A 15,719-nucleotide genomic window follows, 5' to 3' on the forward strand; every position below is an offset into this window, starting at 1 on the left:
GGAAGCGATCAATGAGAAAACTTCCCCTCCAATGAGTTCTCTCATATAGCAGTATGTACAACCCTCTCTCGTGACGAGAAGCGTCTGCTTGTAGAGACTCCTAGGATTAGGGTGCATATGGATAGGGATGGATTCGTACCTAAAATCTGTGGATAAGCGTAGGCTAAAGAAACTCATAGAGAGAGGTGAAAGATTCGAGCAGAAATAGAAAGAAAAAACATTAAGTGCGAGAGAGGGAGGAAGAGGGTGAGAAGCAAAGAAATGTTTCAAGATCCTTGGGGGTGAGTTGATTCAGGGTGGATTACTCGAATCTACCGAAATTGTCCCAGTCAGCTTGCGGGGTGGGATGGGCCTTTACTGACGATCAAACTGTGAGTGTGTAAGGTTTATTTTCTAGGGGATACATACGTTACACAATATTTATATATGCTCCACGCGTTTATATCTTACAGACGATTTCTCAATGTATCCATTTTTACACGTGTTACATATTGGAACCATGAACAAAGATTTTTATTAAAATTCTTCACGTTACAATAAACGATTTACATGAATTTTATTAAATACTTATGCTTAGGTTAGACATACGTGTCACTATTAATTAAATCATTAAATACGGGGTGAGTCTTCGCGACTCTCTCGCTAGATTTTAATCTCACATTTTCACGTACAATCAAATTCTAGCAGACACACATTTACATACGTACTATCAGGCATTATCTCATTGTCATTTTTTTTTCAATAATTTAATCGATTCGATCGGTAGTTTCGATCTGTAGGTTAACCTAAGATCTTCGTGATGTACCTCAGGGCCGTTGTGCTTCAGACGCTGCCGTTCTCTTGAAATTTCATCTCGGGTGAATCTCCTTCTTCGGTTTTGTCATTACGCAACGGCCTCTGTAACAGATTTCTGTCATATGGGAGACCTTCGTCGTGGTTGAAGTTCTCAAGATTCTACCCAAAGGAGATTCCGTGGTTGTCGTTCCCGGGATTTCTGTAGTCAGTTCATCTGGTGGCACTGGGACGTTTGGAGTCGTTGATACTATCTCTACGACCGTCGTATCCTCCGTCGGATCGAACGTCGACATCGGCTGCGTGGCTCCAGTCTCGGTAGTTGATTTCACTTGATCAATTAAATTATTATTGTCGTCACCTCCATGCTCTTCAATTTTAATCTTGGATTCCACTTCTTGCTTCTCTAATACTTCATCCACTTCCGGTACCATTCTCTCTGTAGTGGTCATCGGTGCATTAGTCTCTGAAGTTGTTTCCTCGCCCTTTAATCTCTCAAAGATGGCTTTCACGTAATCGGAAAGGACTTTGACATCGGACTTTGACATTTCTTTTGTTTCAGGAGCGAAAGTGCTCACCTGTGTATCGACGATCATTCCGTTTGAGAAATTCGTGTTCATCGGAATCCAGGATGCGATTTTTAAATAATCAAGGTTGGACTGCTTCGTTAGATCCTGTACTTCGCTCCATTTGCTCCTATGATTTTTCGGATGATCAGCGTCCTCTGTGTCAAGAATAATACTTTCAGCTGGAGTGGTCATCTCGTTCTCGGGATCTTGGACATTATCGTTCATCGTAGTCGGCAGTAATATAGTTCCTGTAATAGCCAAAGGTTCCTGGGTCGTTGTTGCAACATCAGGAATAGTTGTTTCCATGGTCGTTGATGGTTCTGGACTCTTGTCAGTCTTAAGCATCTCTTGGAAAAACTCGTTCAAGATGGATTGTTCTGGTTTCTCAGTGGTTGTCTGTTCTAACCGATACATGTATCTATCTTCCCCCAGACTGTTTACTACCGACGTGTAACGATGTGATTCCGCAGTTACAAAGTCACCACTAGCAGGTCTCACGCGGACTCTGACCCTCCTTCTCCTTGTTCTATCCTTCTGCAGCATCTGGCAAGTAAAGGATTTGTGAAAAATACTTTTACTAATATTTTTTATTTTTATTAAATAATAAATATATTCACATTTGCATTACCTTTCTATCTAGAGGATACTCCAGGTATGTTTTCTTCACAATTTTACTCGTTTCTATGACTGTCTTATCGTTATCAGAAGTATCGGTGATGGTTGTAGGAATAAGAGGGGTAGTGGAGTTGATAGTGTCAGTCGGTTCCGTAGGAATGGTCGTATCCAAGCTAGTAGCATCTTCTTGCATTTTTTTTCCAAAAATGTCTTCCATTCCTGATATATTCTCATGCTCAGTGCTGCTATCGATCTTGGTAGAATTTTCAGCAAGATTAGGGAATTTATCTTTTCTCTCGTGATTTGACAAGGTTGATTCATTCTGAATTTCGTCACCCTGTTTTGCAGTCACGAGTACTGTTATGGATTGCACTTCCGGTCCTGCAGTGATAATCTCAGGATATTCCTGATAAATGGAACGCCCTTTGGAATCCTTCGAATCATTGGATAATTCATCGTTCGCAAGACGATTGGGTAAATAACTCGGTTGGAAGGATGATCTAGTTAATTTACTCGACCATTGACTCTCTGCTCCCTCAATATCCGTTACTGCAGAATAACGGGTATCGGACACTTTAGATTCTTGATAATAGTTTTTTCCACGATTACTGGCTAATTGGGTTTGATCATATTCCTCTTTTTCTGCCAATTCTGCATTAGGTATTCCTCGAAAATTAATGACGAAATCTTCCGACTGAAAAATAAAAAAAATCCAGATTTAATGACTCTTCGATTATAATGACTCGATAAAAAAATCCGTTTATTGATACTTACATTACCATTGGGTTCAACCTGGTGCAATGAACCGGATCCTCGATTGTACGACAGAGAAAGTTCACCGTGACTTTCGAAATTTGGACTATTAAGATTATCCTGCCGAGGAATTGTCTCAGGATTAGTTCGAAGAGTTCTAGGATAATTCTCATCAATAGGCAATTCGTTATCGTCGGTAGGATTTTCCGTTGAAGTAGTGGTACTAGTGGTAGTGTTAAGTCGTTTTTTTCCAGGTCTTCGGATCCTTCCACGAGTCCTTGGCACTTTTGGCTCCTCGGATCTTACTTTGGTATTCACTGTAAATCCACTCTCATGCTCAACAGCAGCACCAGTGGAACTGATCCTCGGCGTAGTGATTATTTCTGGAGTTACAGTGGTAGACTTAATCGTAGCCCTCCTAGGTGGAGGTTGGTAAGTCTGACGATTTTTCAAAATTTCTGCACGAACTGGATGAGCTTCCCCCGAGGCAGTATCCTCCACGACGCGTTCCTGGTATTGATTATTCGCTGGTACAAAAGTCTGATAGTTCGTGACCACCGGATGTATAGGTTGAAAATTTGGTGGTCTTATAAAACCATATTCAATTTCGGATTCCGGTTGTTGAGTGGTTGTTGTCGTAGTAGACGTGGTGGTCGTCCTCGTGGTAGACCTTTGATACTGAGTAGGTGCTTGAATCCTTACGTATTCATTTTCATCTGTCTGAACTTGGGGATGAGCTTGCTGAGAACGAACCCTTGGTCTCGTTTTCAATCTACGTCTGGGCCCATCTTGATTTATAGGACTAAAACGAACGTATTCGTCCTGACCATCGCGAGAACGAGTTTGAACAATTGAATCCTGCTGAACTCGTCCTCCGACACGTCCTCGAATTCTTTGACGTCCCGCGTTCGTAGGTGGTACAGACGTTGTTGTGGTTGTCGTCGTTGTTGTTTGACTCAAAATCTACGATAAACAAATGCGTATTTATTATTATCAGAACAATTTGAGAATTATGTAAATCTCGTTTTACCTCTTCGTGGGATCCACTCGACAGGATTCTTTGAGGATATTCCGCCTTATTCGGGTGACTGTTATTATCGTAGCTAAGCCCCTGATCAGACACTTGACTTTCTCCTGTAGGGAAGTATTCCTGTACAGGCTGAGATCCAAAATTTCCTTGCAACGCTGCTGCCTCATAATTTTTAGGATCACTGTCAGAGTTAATCTTTACAGGTGTCTCGGTGCTGCTGGAAATTTTCTCACGATCATATAAACGTTCCTTAGGTCTGTAAGACATCGTGGGAGTCGGTAAAGACTCCACGGTTTGAGCTTGATAATTAAATCCATTCACAGGATTGTCCTCAAGATGTGGCTGCCCGAAGTTGGCAGAGGATTGAGGTCCTGCGTAAGGAACATTCTCCGTTGGGTTAATGTCCTGTCGATATTTTTGTACTTGACTTGATTCTCCGCGCCAAGATTCGGCTCCGTTAGATTCTGTCAAATCTTCTCTACCTATAGGTGTAGGACTCAGCGTACTTTCAGTGATCGATGAATAATTTTCCTGAGGACTTGGAACAGGAGTCGATGAAAGATAATCATCCTGTGTATTATAAACAGGGACGTTTGGATTGAGTGCAGGTGCACTGGGTTCTTGTTGTATATCGACAGTTGCACTAGTTCCAAATGGTACAGTCTCTTGACTCAAGGCAACCACGATTTTTGGACGTTCCGCACGAAGCTAGGGAAATTTTATAAAAATACATAGAAAAGATTTTTTTATTTTCTTAATAAATCCAAATCATACCTCAGAATTGACAGTATTTTTTTCTCCACCACGTCCTCGGTATCTTTGACCCCTTACGGAAGAGCCGTTTGATTTTCTCGTATGATCTTGAATTCCGTACCTCTGGGTCATTTCCGAAGTTTTTGATTTAGACGATTGGTAAGTAGGTTCCGAGTATCCCTCGGTGGTGGTCGTTGTAAATCTTGACCTGGACCTAGAGTAAGGTCTTCGTGGTCTATCGGTAGTAGAATGAGTGGAAGGGCTCTGTGTACTCGTAGCAGGTCTCGTAGATATAACTCGTCCTCTAAGAAAAATGTTCTAATTAATAACATTTAAGTGAAACACTCGTATACTAATTATTGTATGCATACCGTTGCCTTCCTCGAATTCTATGTGTCGTAGTCGGAACTTCCGTAGTAGTCGTGGTGGTAGCAACTGTAGTCGTAGATGGTGAACTAGTTGAACTGACACCCTGGTGCTCAGGACGTTGAGAATCAAGTAAAGGATTTACAAGACCAGGTAGATGTGAAGAAATCACTGGCAACTCCGCTGGTAACGTATACTGAGTTGGTCCTGATAGAATTGTTCTGGTATCTTGGGAAATTCTCGTGGGTGCAACTTCATCAATGTGATCAGGACGTTCGTTCTGATTAAATTTATTTAATATTTGTCCCTGATTAAGGGAATGGTAACGATTTGCATTCTCTATTGTATTTCCGGAAGCAGTGACTGCTTCTTGTACTTCCGGATTGTTATAATGCTGCTGGGCCAGTTCCTGGTTAATCAGAGCCAATTGTGCTGCTAGATCCTGTTGCTTGGTAGCTTCTTCCTGAGTTCCTAAAATGTCATAAAATAATGTAAATATTATAGAACGTGTGATTTACTAAATTTACTTCTCAGAATTATTTTTGTTAATTTATTACCGGAAATTTTATCGGAATAAGATGGAGTGGTAGTAGCACTTGATGCTTCAGCGTAATAAGGCTTGTGATTCTTGTGATTCGGGTCAATCAGTTCATCTTGATAAGAAGATGGAGCTGGAGTCGTACTGGAATAAACTGGCTGATTGGCCTGATTGTTGCTTTCATAATTTTTCGCACTTGGACGATTATCTCCATAGAATTGTCTATATCTGTATCTACTTCCGGAAGTAGGAGTAGCAGAGTACCCAGTGTCGTAAGTGGGTGTAGTCGAACGAGCGTATGCCGGATTAGGTGTAACTTCCGCAGTGGTTCCGGAACTCTCAGCCGTATAAGAATTGGGTTCGATAAGAGGGTTGGGTCTTATCCTATGTCTATTGATGATTCCATCATCAGTTATCTGAACTTGTGACTCCTGCTTGCTCTCCTCGATAGAGCCGCCATTGGTCAATTCATTATCCACAGTGTTAACGACGACGGAGCCAATATGCGGAGCCGGAAATGGTATTTTGGAGTAACCGGGTGGAGGATTGAAGCTCAACGGTGCGACAAAGAAGGGCAACTTGTCGACCTTTCGTTCCACTCGATTATTCTCAATACTCGACAGGTAGGGTAGATCGAATTTTGCAAACCCATTGGGTGGATCCAAATTGCTGGGTCCCACAAAAACGGACGGTGCCTCTAGACCCACTGAATCTAATACAGATATGGTTTTGGCATCCTTAAGGAGCTTGAGGACATCCGATACCCTAACGTTCTTCGTATCCATATTTATATGACCCATGTAAACGGACAAGGGTGGCTGATTTGGCGATGGCGAAGGAGTCACACCTGATGAATAATTATCTCGAGGACCTTGAGAACCTTGAGAAGTCTGAGATCCTTGAGAAACATTCGCATTCTGGCTGCCAGTAGTCACGTGTCCCCGAACACGTTGTCTACCTCGAACTCTACTTTTTTGTCTTGTATTTTCCGTCAGATGCTGAATGTGATGTTGAGGATTTCTGACCAGAGCTTCAGCACGGTGTCTTCCGAGTACTACGTCACTATTACTTCCTGCAGCTTTATCCTGCTCTTTGGTAGGTTCAATGCTTGCTTGGATCTCAGCTTCCTTTTTTCTCTGTAAAACTGCCAGTCGCTCTATCTCCATTAATCTTTCTTGCTCCTTCTTACGTGCCTCTCTCTCAGACTCTTCCTTAGCCTGTAACTCCGCCATCTGCCGCTCGCGTTCCTGACGACTTCGAATCTCTTGCTGTCTCTGTGCCTCCTCCTGTCTTCTAATCATCGACTGTCGTTCCTGTTCCAGTCGTTGTTTCTCTCGTAATTCACGAATTCTTTCTAACTCTTCCTGTTTCGCTATTTCTTCCAGACGCTCGAGTTCCTTCTGCTTCTCGGCCTCCCGTTGCCGTTGTAATTCTCGTTCCCGGAGTACAGTCTCCTGATGAAGACGTGCCTGTCTGTCCAGCTCCTTTTGCTCCTCCTCCAACCTGGCTACTTCCTTAAGACGTTCTTCCTGCACCATACGATTCTTCATCAACTGTTCACGGTGTAGTTGTTGCAGTATTTGCCTCGCGAAATCTTGTTGAATAGTAGAAGCTCTTGGGGTACTTGATTCGATTTCAGGTAAGACTTGGGACTTTTCTTGATTTTGATTCTGATGTTGATACTGCTTGCGACTTCGACCTCTTTCCGAGTTTACTTGACTTCTCTGTGCTAGAGTTTCAGCAGGAACGTAAACCAGCTGTACCTGAAATATATAATTTAGATAACAAATACACGTATGGTATGTCTATATAATTTAATATTATTAATTAATTTTACTTCTTCGTTTTCATCACTGGACTCTGCAGGACCATTTGTATCTCTTTGATTATCATTCACATATTGTCGACCTTGTCCTGCAGCTAACTCCTTTGATGATTCTTCCTGAGATCCTTCTTCAATCTCTTCTTCGCTGTCCTGACTCTTCACCACATTCGAGTTCGTCTTGCTTGAATAACGTACAGAAGATGGGTTTTGGGACAGGAAACGTTGAGGCGGATAAACTGGAGGAAGCGCATCCGAAGATGGTACAGGAGGTATCAGGACTTCCGGTGCAAGATCCGAAACCGATTGTAGATTGGCAAAAGTACTTTGATGAAGAGCTTGTTTATTCTCTTCCGAATTCTTTAATCCGTTTGGTAAGAATGCCTGAGCCTAAAAATATACAATTCCCTATACACACTAATAACACATATACAGAAATATTTGGATATAAACTTTATAACACCCCCAATACCCATACCTGCAAGAGTTGCTGTTGCGTCCGAAGTTGTTGCTGTAATAAAAGAAGATTCTGAATGCTCTCCTGAGTCTTCTGAAGTTGCATAAGCTGCTGTTGATACTGTTGCTGCAAAGCCGGTGGTAACGCGAGTGGCTGAACTTGTGAAAAATGTTGATTAGCTGGACCACCTCCATTTTGAGTCAGTTGATTCTGTCCCGTGTGTGTCCTCGGACTAGCCAATGGAATCCAATCGCTATTAGACACTTGTCTGGACCATCTTTCACCCTGGACCCATCCCAATTGGGACCAGAAGGCGCAAAGGCCCACGACAAGGCTCAGGGCCAGCGGCCACCGACCTATCTGTAACAAAGAAAAATCTTAAATCAGCCGTCGCAACGAGTCCCAGAATTTGATATAACCTATTCATAGCACAAAGACACGAACTATTACAATCAGGCCCCATAGAGACGAGGGGCCTTTTAGGATCGTAGAAAGTTCGACAAGCAAAGGCAGACGGTAGGAAGAAAACCGCATCTGAAAAATTGTTAACCGGACGTATTCATAAACCTTAATAAATAGACACCCATAAACCGCCTCGTCTCCAGAATAAAGTTTCTAATGGAATTGCGGTTTGCAATCGAGAAGAAATTCATACCCAAAAAAAGGACGTGTTTGTCTGTCGACTGCATAACGTTTCGGCGAACGCCCAAGAGAAATGAAAGTAAGTATCTACGCAAGACCGAAAGGATCGTCGGCTTTTGCACGGTTCCCATTATAGTTGCACTCTACCGTACACTTATAAATATAACCAGAGATATTATACAATCGCCATTCTCTCGCACGACAAAGTAGCAACCTAAACTAGTAGCTACGATGAAATAAAATCAAGAAAACGGACCATACGATGACACAATAATGAATAAGTCTTGTTTTTGTAATATCTCTCCTATTCCAACATAACTATAACCCTTGTAACTGTTCGTGACTCCTGTTTATCTACGCTGTCCGCAACGCGATACCCCCGTAAATATTATTCGAATTACGATTAAGCAATAACTGCAACCCGAGATAAATGTTTGTTAAATGCATCGGTGCACGAGTGGTGCATCATGGGAGTAGGTATACGACGGAGCGTAACGTATAGAATTGAACGTTGAAAAAGGATGCCTAGAATTTTAGTTATTACCGACCGAGATTATTATGGATTAACTAACGTACATGTATAAATAATACAAAATAATGAATATTCGTTGCAAAATTTTACCAAGCTTTCAGGAACAATTTACTAGTGAATGTTGTCGACCTTCGCGGACAGTGGGAAGAAAAAGGAACTGTGATTAGGCTAAAGCGTATCTCACCGGTTGTAGCTTTGACTATATGTATATGCACTATTATATATGTATATACTATCTCTATTAAAAATAATATTATAACGTATATCAGCTATTTAATACCCTCTCTCTCCGTGATCGCGTGTAACGTTGTTATGCTGCTCTCTATATGCCGTCCAAAGGATTTGGAGTGAGACCAGCCTAACGAACTGTAACCACCTAGACTCAAACCTCTGTTACGATTTCTACAGCTCTATACATTCCGATACGTTCCCTTACGTTTCCAGGGCCTAGCGGAGTTCTTCTGCTTGACAAATAAAAAACTCGGGAGAGAGGAGACACGACAAAAGAAGAAATCGGACAGAATTGGACCCTGAAGAGTCTGCATGGCACGCGAAAGAAGATTTTACGAAATTAAACGAAACTGCTGTAATAAGGATTGCAGACGAAAAGTACTTTGAAATCACAACGATACTTTCTGTACTACTGACACTGTTCCTTGAAGAAGGTGTTCTAGAATTTACTGGACTCTCCTTCTTTGCCTGGCGTGCTTTAACGTAACGTGCGATCTCTCTGCTTTCCTCATTTGCCAACATTCCAAGATCGATTGTACACTTGGAATTCTCTATCAGTCAATATTCTATACGAGTCATACGGCATGTGCCAAGGTTCGATTAATAAAAAGAAATTTACTTACGAATTTCAAATTTGGCGCGTTTTCTTTTTAGATTATATTTATAGCTATGGAATATTTTTTATAGTATTTGAAAAAAATGTTGTCGTGTAGATTTTTTTGGGAATAGATAAATACGTTTCGGATATTATTTATTGATGTTTTCTAATTTTCAATTCATGTCGATAGCAGGTGGCTGGACATGGACTGGTCCAGAAGCTTTCTACTCTTTTGGTTAAATATTCCTCGTTTCTGATTTGGAATCGGGTCTGTTTGATCTGTAGAAAGTTAACTGCCTGAATCTCGTTCGTAATATACATAAGCATGTAGTTCCTGGGTGGAGCTGCTTGTGTCAAAGGTGGCGCATTTTCGATGGTCTTAACTTTCTCGAGAGATACGTCAGGAGATCATCAATAGCTCTGGATCTCCCATTCTCGAGATCGACGTGCTGGATTCCATGAGTTTAATGCCGGCAATTATCGATAGCTGGTTCGGCCGGTGTGTAACGTGTTTAAAACCAGGTCGCCGGCACCTTTCTCTCTTTGCAAGAAACGAATGCTAGCTGCACAACATCTATTAGATACGGACATGGAAACGTCTATTGGAAACGAACATGGAAACATCTATTGAATGCGAACATGGAAATGCGAACATGGATACTACTTGAAGAAGGCCTGTGCATTTCTTATATCTATATATGTCAAACAAAATACTGTTCTATTGAAAAAAAAATAATTTCCAAACGAGGTAAACAATTAAAATGTTATTTAATCGAAATTATTTGCACCGACGTTGCTATATCATTGTCACAGTCGAGGTCATTTGAAGACTATTGTAATATTATATTATCCGGTTTTAAAGCTAAAATTAACTTTACGCTCGAAAAGACCAAAAAATTGTCAACGATTAACTTCCCAATTTCACGCTCCACTTGAGTAACGCTATTATGAATTTTGTGGCACAAAGTGACAGAAGATGAAAAAAAAAACTATGTGAAAAAGGACGAAAATAATAATTTACATGTTAACTGCCTACCAATTAAACGCCCTTCCTCGTTTTGGAATTCGAGCACGAAATTCTCACGAGACAAATTACGTGGTCCATATATTGCGTGTGTAATATAAGCCTTCATACATGTAATCAAGAACTTTCATTGCCTCGATCGCTTTCGTCTTTATTATTATACGGTACACCCCTTTATTTTCTTTTATTTCCTTCTCTGTGGTTCCGTTCCTCGTTTCACTTTTTTATAACCGCTCCCGCGTATCCAGTTTTGAGAAATCACGGTACAAGCTCGATTCGCAAATTCGCACGTTCGCGAAATTATACTTCATTCTATAGCTATAGATAAATTTGTAAAAGAAATTCTTGTGGTCAGCCGTCACGGTGAAAACGTTGCAGACTTCCGGTTCGAAAGAAAAAATTGGACTGGCTTACGCAAGTTTTACCAAAGTTTGATCTCTGACCTCGCAACTAGAAGCCAGTAATGCAATACTGATCGTGCGAGTAAAGAAATTAACAAAAAAAAAAAGCGAAAATTCATGAAACATAAATAATACAAAAAATTACAAGCCAACGTTGCCCCAAAAGTGCATTCGCACCATAATTCCTTGCAAATCAAACTCGAATAGACATATAATAAAAAGCAGAGTCGTTCACATACTGACCTTCATTTCCTGTGTAATCTACAAGTTACAACGACCCCACGGAAAATACCTGAGTATTAAATTTCCATATGACGAGTATCATTCTTCACCTTATAGTACAATAATTTGAACTTACCATATCGTTGCGTTCTCCTATCCTCAGGAAACCACTAAAATTATTCCTTCGAGATATTCTGAGGCACAAAGGGTCTTCACAGCTTCCAATAACAGTAGTTCTTTTTTAAATCTCTCCAAGTGGCGTCTTCCTCGATAACACTGCACCCCGAGCCATTACCAAACTGAATTGAGTAAATATTTTCATATACTACATACAAGCGATTTAACAAAGGAGAATGTAGTTAACGCGCACGGAAATCGTTATACCGATTAAGGATCATGAAAGTCCACCGTTCGAGTTCGACACAGTTTGAAGCTACTCCCAGGAACTGGACAGACTATATAGGCACCCCACCAATGGCAATGCTGCGTGCTCCTTCCTCTGATGCAGTTGCTACCAGCATCTAAGAGAAAGACTTTCTTACGTTATTCGAATACAGGAACATCCAGATATACAGGCATATCCCAAGTACACTGTAATCATAAAATGCAATTAGTAGAAAATTAAGAGAAAAATTTGAAAACGTATAAAATATATACAGTAATTTGTAAAAATTTTTTCCATTTTTAATGTATTTTTTTCAACAATAATTACAGATATACATTTTTCACAGATGATGTTTCTACAGTCATCGTTATGGAATGTGATAAGGACCTGATGCACTGATATGGAGGGAAGGAAGTGACATTAAGAAGCTGGAGTGTATCTGCAATCTAGGCCTCTATAGGATTGCCTGTAAATATCCTTCCCTTTCACTGGAGCAAAATGAGAAAAATTGGCACACTGTGTGTGCGTGTACCTGAGCGAATGTCCGTCCATTAGGTTGGAACGGGCAAACGAGTACTCACCACTTCCACAACTTCCACTTCATTATATATATTGAAATATGGGTGTATATATATTATAACTTATAAGAACCACCTCGACTTGCTATGCCACCTCCATAGAGCATCCTGCATATGCCAGATAACTATGTATGGTTAACTGGATCACTGGCAGACACCAGAAGCCACATATATAGAAATGGTTTGAGCTAGTCTTTGGAAAATATGATAAAACACTTAGGATGCTATTTAATATCCTATTATGAAGATGAGATTAAAATCTTTCAGTTTTGCGCTTCGCCATGCCAGACTGCCTTTACACTTTTACAAGGATACCGTTGTATCCGCTCATTCATACTTCATATTTCGCGATTCTTCCTATTATGAGATTGTTGTTCGTAATATCTGGCTTGCAATTCGTATAGATACGTTAATAGATACCTTGGATACGTATAACGCAATATCCTGAACGAACACCTCGATCCTATTATCCTATCGATACTCGTTAAGAGATCAAGAAACTGGTAACAGGTGAAAATAGACACGCAAAATTGATACATAGATAAATATAAGTAAATGCAATTAGACAGAGATCATTAAGCGTAATTAAACTACATTTTTGTCAATATAATTTTCATTGTCAATTAAATACTGAGTACTCGTAAAATGGATTTTGTACGATAAACGGATGTTTATTTGATAATAAAATATGAGAAGATTTTTATTAAAAATTCTCTATTGCCTTGTACCGAATAATAAGAAGAGATCGGAAAGTTCGGATTTTCTTGTTCTTGCGAATTATTTCCTCCTATAATTTAAATCTAATAAATTAATCCCAAAAGGTGGTGATGGCGATCATGACGATGGTGCCGATGGTAGCGAAGCCACGAGAGAAAGCGGGAAACGCAGTAGACCGCCCAGTTCGGCAAGATATCCAAGTAAAATGCATTCCAGAAAGAAAGGATCGTTTCCTCTCTATAATCAGTGTAATAGTCTCTCTTGGTCCATAGCATAATAGTCACCAGGTAGCCGACTGTAGCTCCACCTATAAAGAGAATTTTTGTCATCTTTAATCTCTCTAAAGTTTTTGCCTTCCATTGTTTGAAAACTATCGTTAACGAATCATCCGGTAATCCGAGAAACTTGTCGAAGCCTTATCGCTCTGGTTAAACTTGTATAATTTATAAACTTTCGATACTCTAAAAAGTCTCTGGGCGTCAACAATTTCGTTCGGGTTACGAAATCACTTTCAGGCACGCTTACATTTAACAGACTGACCTGTCGTTTCTTAGGAATCGTGCTTGGCATTCTATAGTTAAAACTTATACACGTACTTAACATGCTTTACGCATCTATTTCACGTAATGCTACTAACAGTGAATAAATTCTAAAGAAATTGCATAAAATCCCGTGAAAATATTTTTACTAATATTACCTCTGTCTATTAACTGACCAAGAAAAGAAAAAATTTTTTCTTCATTGTTCCAGTAATATTTCTTATTTTTATTGGCAAAAATTCTTGGCTCCTCTTACACGTATGAATGAACGTCGCAGGTAGAGCAGACATGACGAAGTTGAGAGACTCTCTTCTTACTTTCACATGAACGAGCTTGACCGCAAGTCTTGAAGAGTTCAATGCCAGGAAGAAATATCTTCTTTCAAGATATGAATTTCGAAAGAAAACATATATATATATACATATGCATACATACCTACAAGTATTTCGACATTAACACGCACGAGTCGCGTAGGATGTCGTTGGTCATCGACAGACCTGTTTCTCTTTGGCGTACTCATCTTCCTTGTGTACATAACTTAGACCAAGTTAAACTTGACCCGGATATCTTGTCCAGCATTGGATTCACCAGCGGAAAGAATGAAAAAGTGTCCAGGACAGAAAAGAAATGGTCGAATGCAATGAGAGTAGTGACAGAAGAAGATGTAGAAGAAGAAGTCAGATGGTGTCCAGTTTCGAGACATTCTAAAGTCGTGAAGAGAATCGTGAAATCTTGATCGAGTTGAATTAAGTGGATCAACTGGATGAACCGGATCGGTTGGTCTTGGTCTGGGCCTTACGTGTTTCAATGTTTAGGGTATTTGAAACTTTTTATCTGCTGCTTATAACTTTTTCTAATGCTTCTTACAGCGTGCGTTACTCCCACATGAACGTATTTAGTGATTCATCCTTGGAATTACCTGAGAAAATATTGTGCTTTAATAAATGGTTACACTTTCACCGTCGCCGGACAAGGTCTAGGACGGGCCGAGGATAGAAGATGTGGATTTACTGACTTTCACGTGAGTTCACGTCGACTTACGCATCCTTACGTGCAGCATCCTTGTGGCTTCCGATATTGTCATTACTTTCCTTTGATGATAGATTCTTTGGATTACTTTACTCGTAATTGGGGTTTTTATCTTTTTGGGTATTATGCGTATGATCTTGCGTTACGCGGTATTGCTATTTGAATTACCTAATATAATAGTGTTGTCGGCGGTTTTAGGTCACTGTAGTACTTTACATTCCTGGATGAGCCATTAGCGAAGTAATTTTCTTTGAATAAATTTGAATATTTCAGGTGTACGTATATTATTTAAAATTTGATTTACATGCATTTTTGAACTGGTGAGCGTTATTATTTAGGAAGTTATTATTTAAATAAGGAAGAATGTGTCTGATTTACGTAGCTATCGACTTGCATATGTAATCTTTTTTTTTTCAAAAAAATACCGATGTTTGGAGGATTGACGGAGAAATAATGAAATATGTCGAGATTTGTGATAATAAATTTTTGCGAGTGAAATATTAACCTCAAAGTATGTCACGTCGGTCGCATTAAAGCAAAGTTGATTTCTTATAACTCAATTTCCTTTTTAATAGTGACAAAATATTTTTAGAAAGCTGCTTATATATGTCAAATGAATAAAAAATCTTGAATGAATATATAGTGCAGGCGAATAAAATGATATATATTAAAGCATTGATGTAAGTACTCACAATAACAAAAAAAAAGTCATGTTAATAAGGGAACCTAAACAAAAATGATTATTTGCATTGTTAAAATCATAGTCGTATGAATTTGTACTGCTTTGTAAGATACACGATAAGTGATAATTAAAAGTTTACTTGTCATCCTATTTTATGCCGTTTATCGAAGATAAATAGATCAGGCCTGAGCGTGTGTTTCATACAGTCAACGTCCGTACCACGTGAATTTGACATACTCACGCATCCATGCATCATTGAAGATACTGCCACCTGTGAGTTGAAGCAGCTATTACTTCGTTAACCCGATTAAACTGTGCTTTTAGGAATAATTAGAGCGAGAGTCAATGCTCTGGAGTGGGAACCATTGCCAAGCACTGATCGACATTCATCCCAACTGCAGGGCATTGTTGAGGATCACTGTAAAAGTTGTGATTAAAAAATTT

The 15,719-nt window shown here is 39.8% G+C and overlaps 1 protein-coding gene across 2 annotated transcripts; it reads right to left on the minus strand.

Annotated features, from left to right (window-relative positions):
- Positions 1-370: 370 nt before the first annotated feature.
- LOC107269126 (mucin-17) lies at positions 371-14,110 on the minus strand. 2 transcript variants are annotated; one of them, XM_025086361.1, is made up of 13 exons: positions 14,000-14,110; positions 13,821-13,909; positions 12,066-13,332; positions 11,482-11,936; positions 7,717-8,055; positions 7,254-7,628; positions 5,436-7,179; positions 4,884-5,349; positions 4,534-4,816; positions 3,760-4,467; positions 2,751-3,692; positions 1,990-2,670; positions 371-1,904 (listed from the first exon to the last, which is right to left on the minus strand). In XM_025086361.1, exons 4-13 carry the CDS (start codon positions 11,482-11,484, stop codon positions 849-851), a joined length of 6,597 nt encoding a protein of 2,198 aa, XP_024942129.1. In that variant the 5' UTR covers positions 11,485-11,936; positions 12,066-13,332; positions 13,821-13,909; positions 14,000-14,110; the 3' UTR covers positions 371-848. The 2 variants fall into 2 exon arrangements, with proteins under 2 accessions (XP_024942129.1, XP_024942130.1); XM_025086362.1 differs by lacking the exons at positions 13,821-13,909; positions 14,000-14,110 and having other exon boundaries at positions 11,482-11,644; positions 11,730-11,936.
- Positions 14,111-15,719: the final 1,609 nt, after the last annotated feature.

Source organism: Cephus cinctus, unplaced genomic scaffold (assembly GCF_000341935.2).
Source record: "Cephus cinctus unplaced genomic scaffold, Ccin1 Ccin1_scaffold0606, whole genome shotgun sequence".
NCBI lineage: Eukaryota > Metazoa > Arthropoda > Insecta > Hymenoptera > Cephidae > Cephus > Cephus cinctus.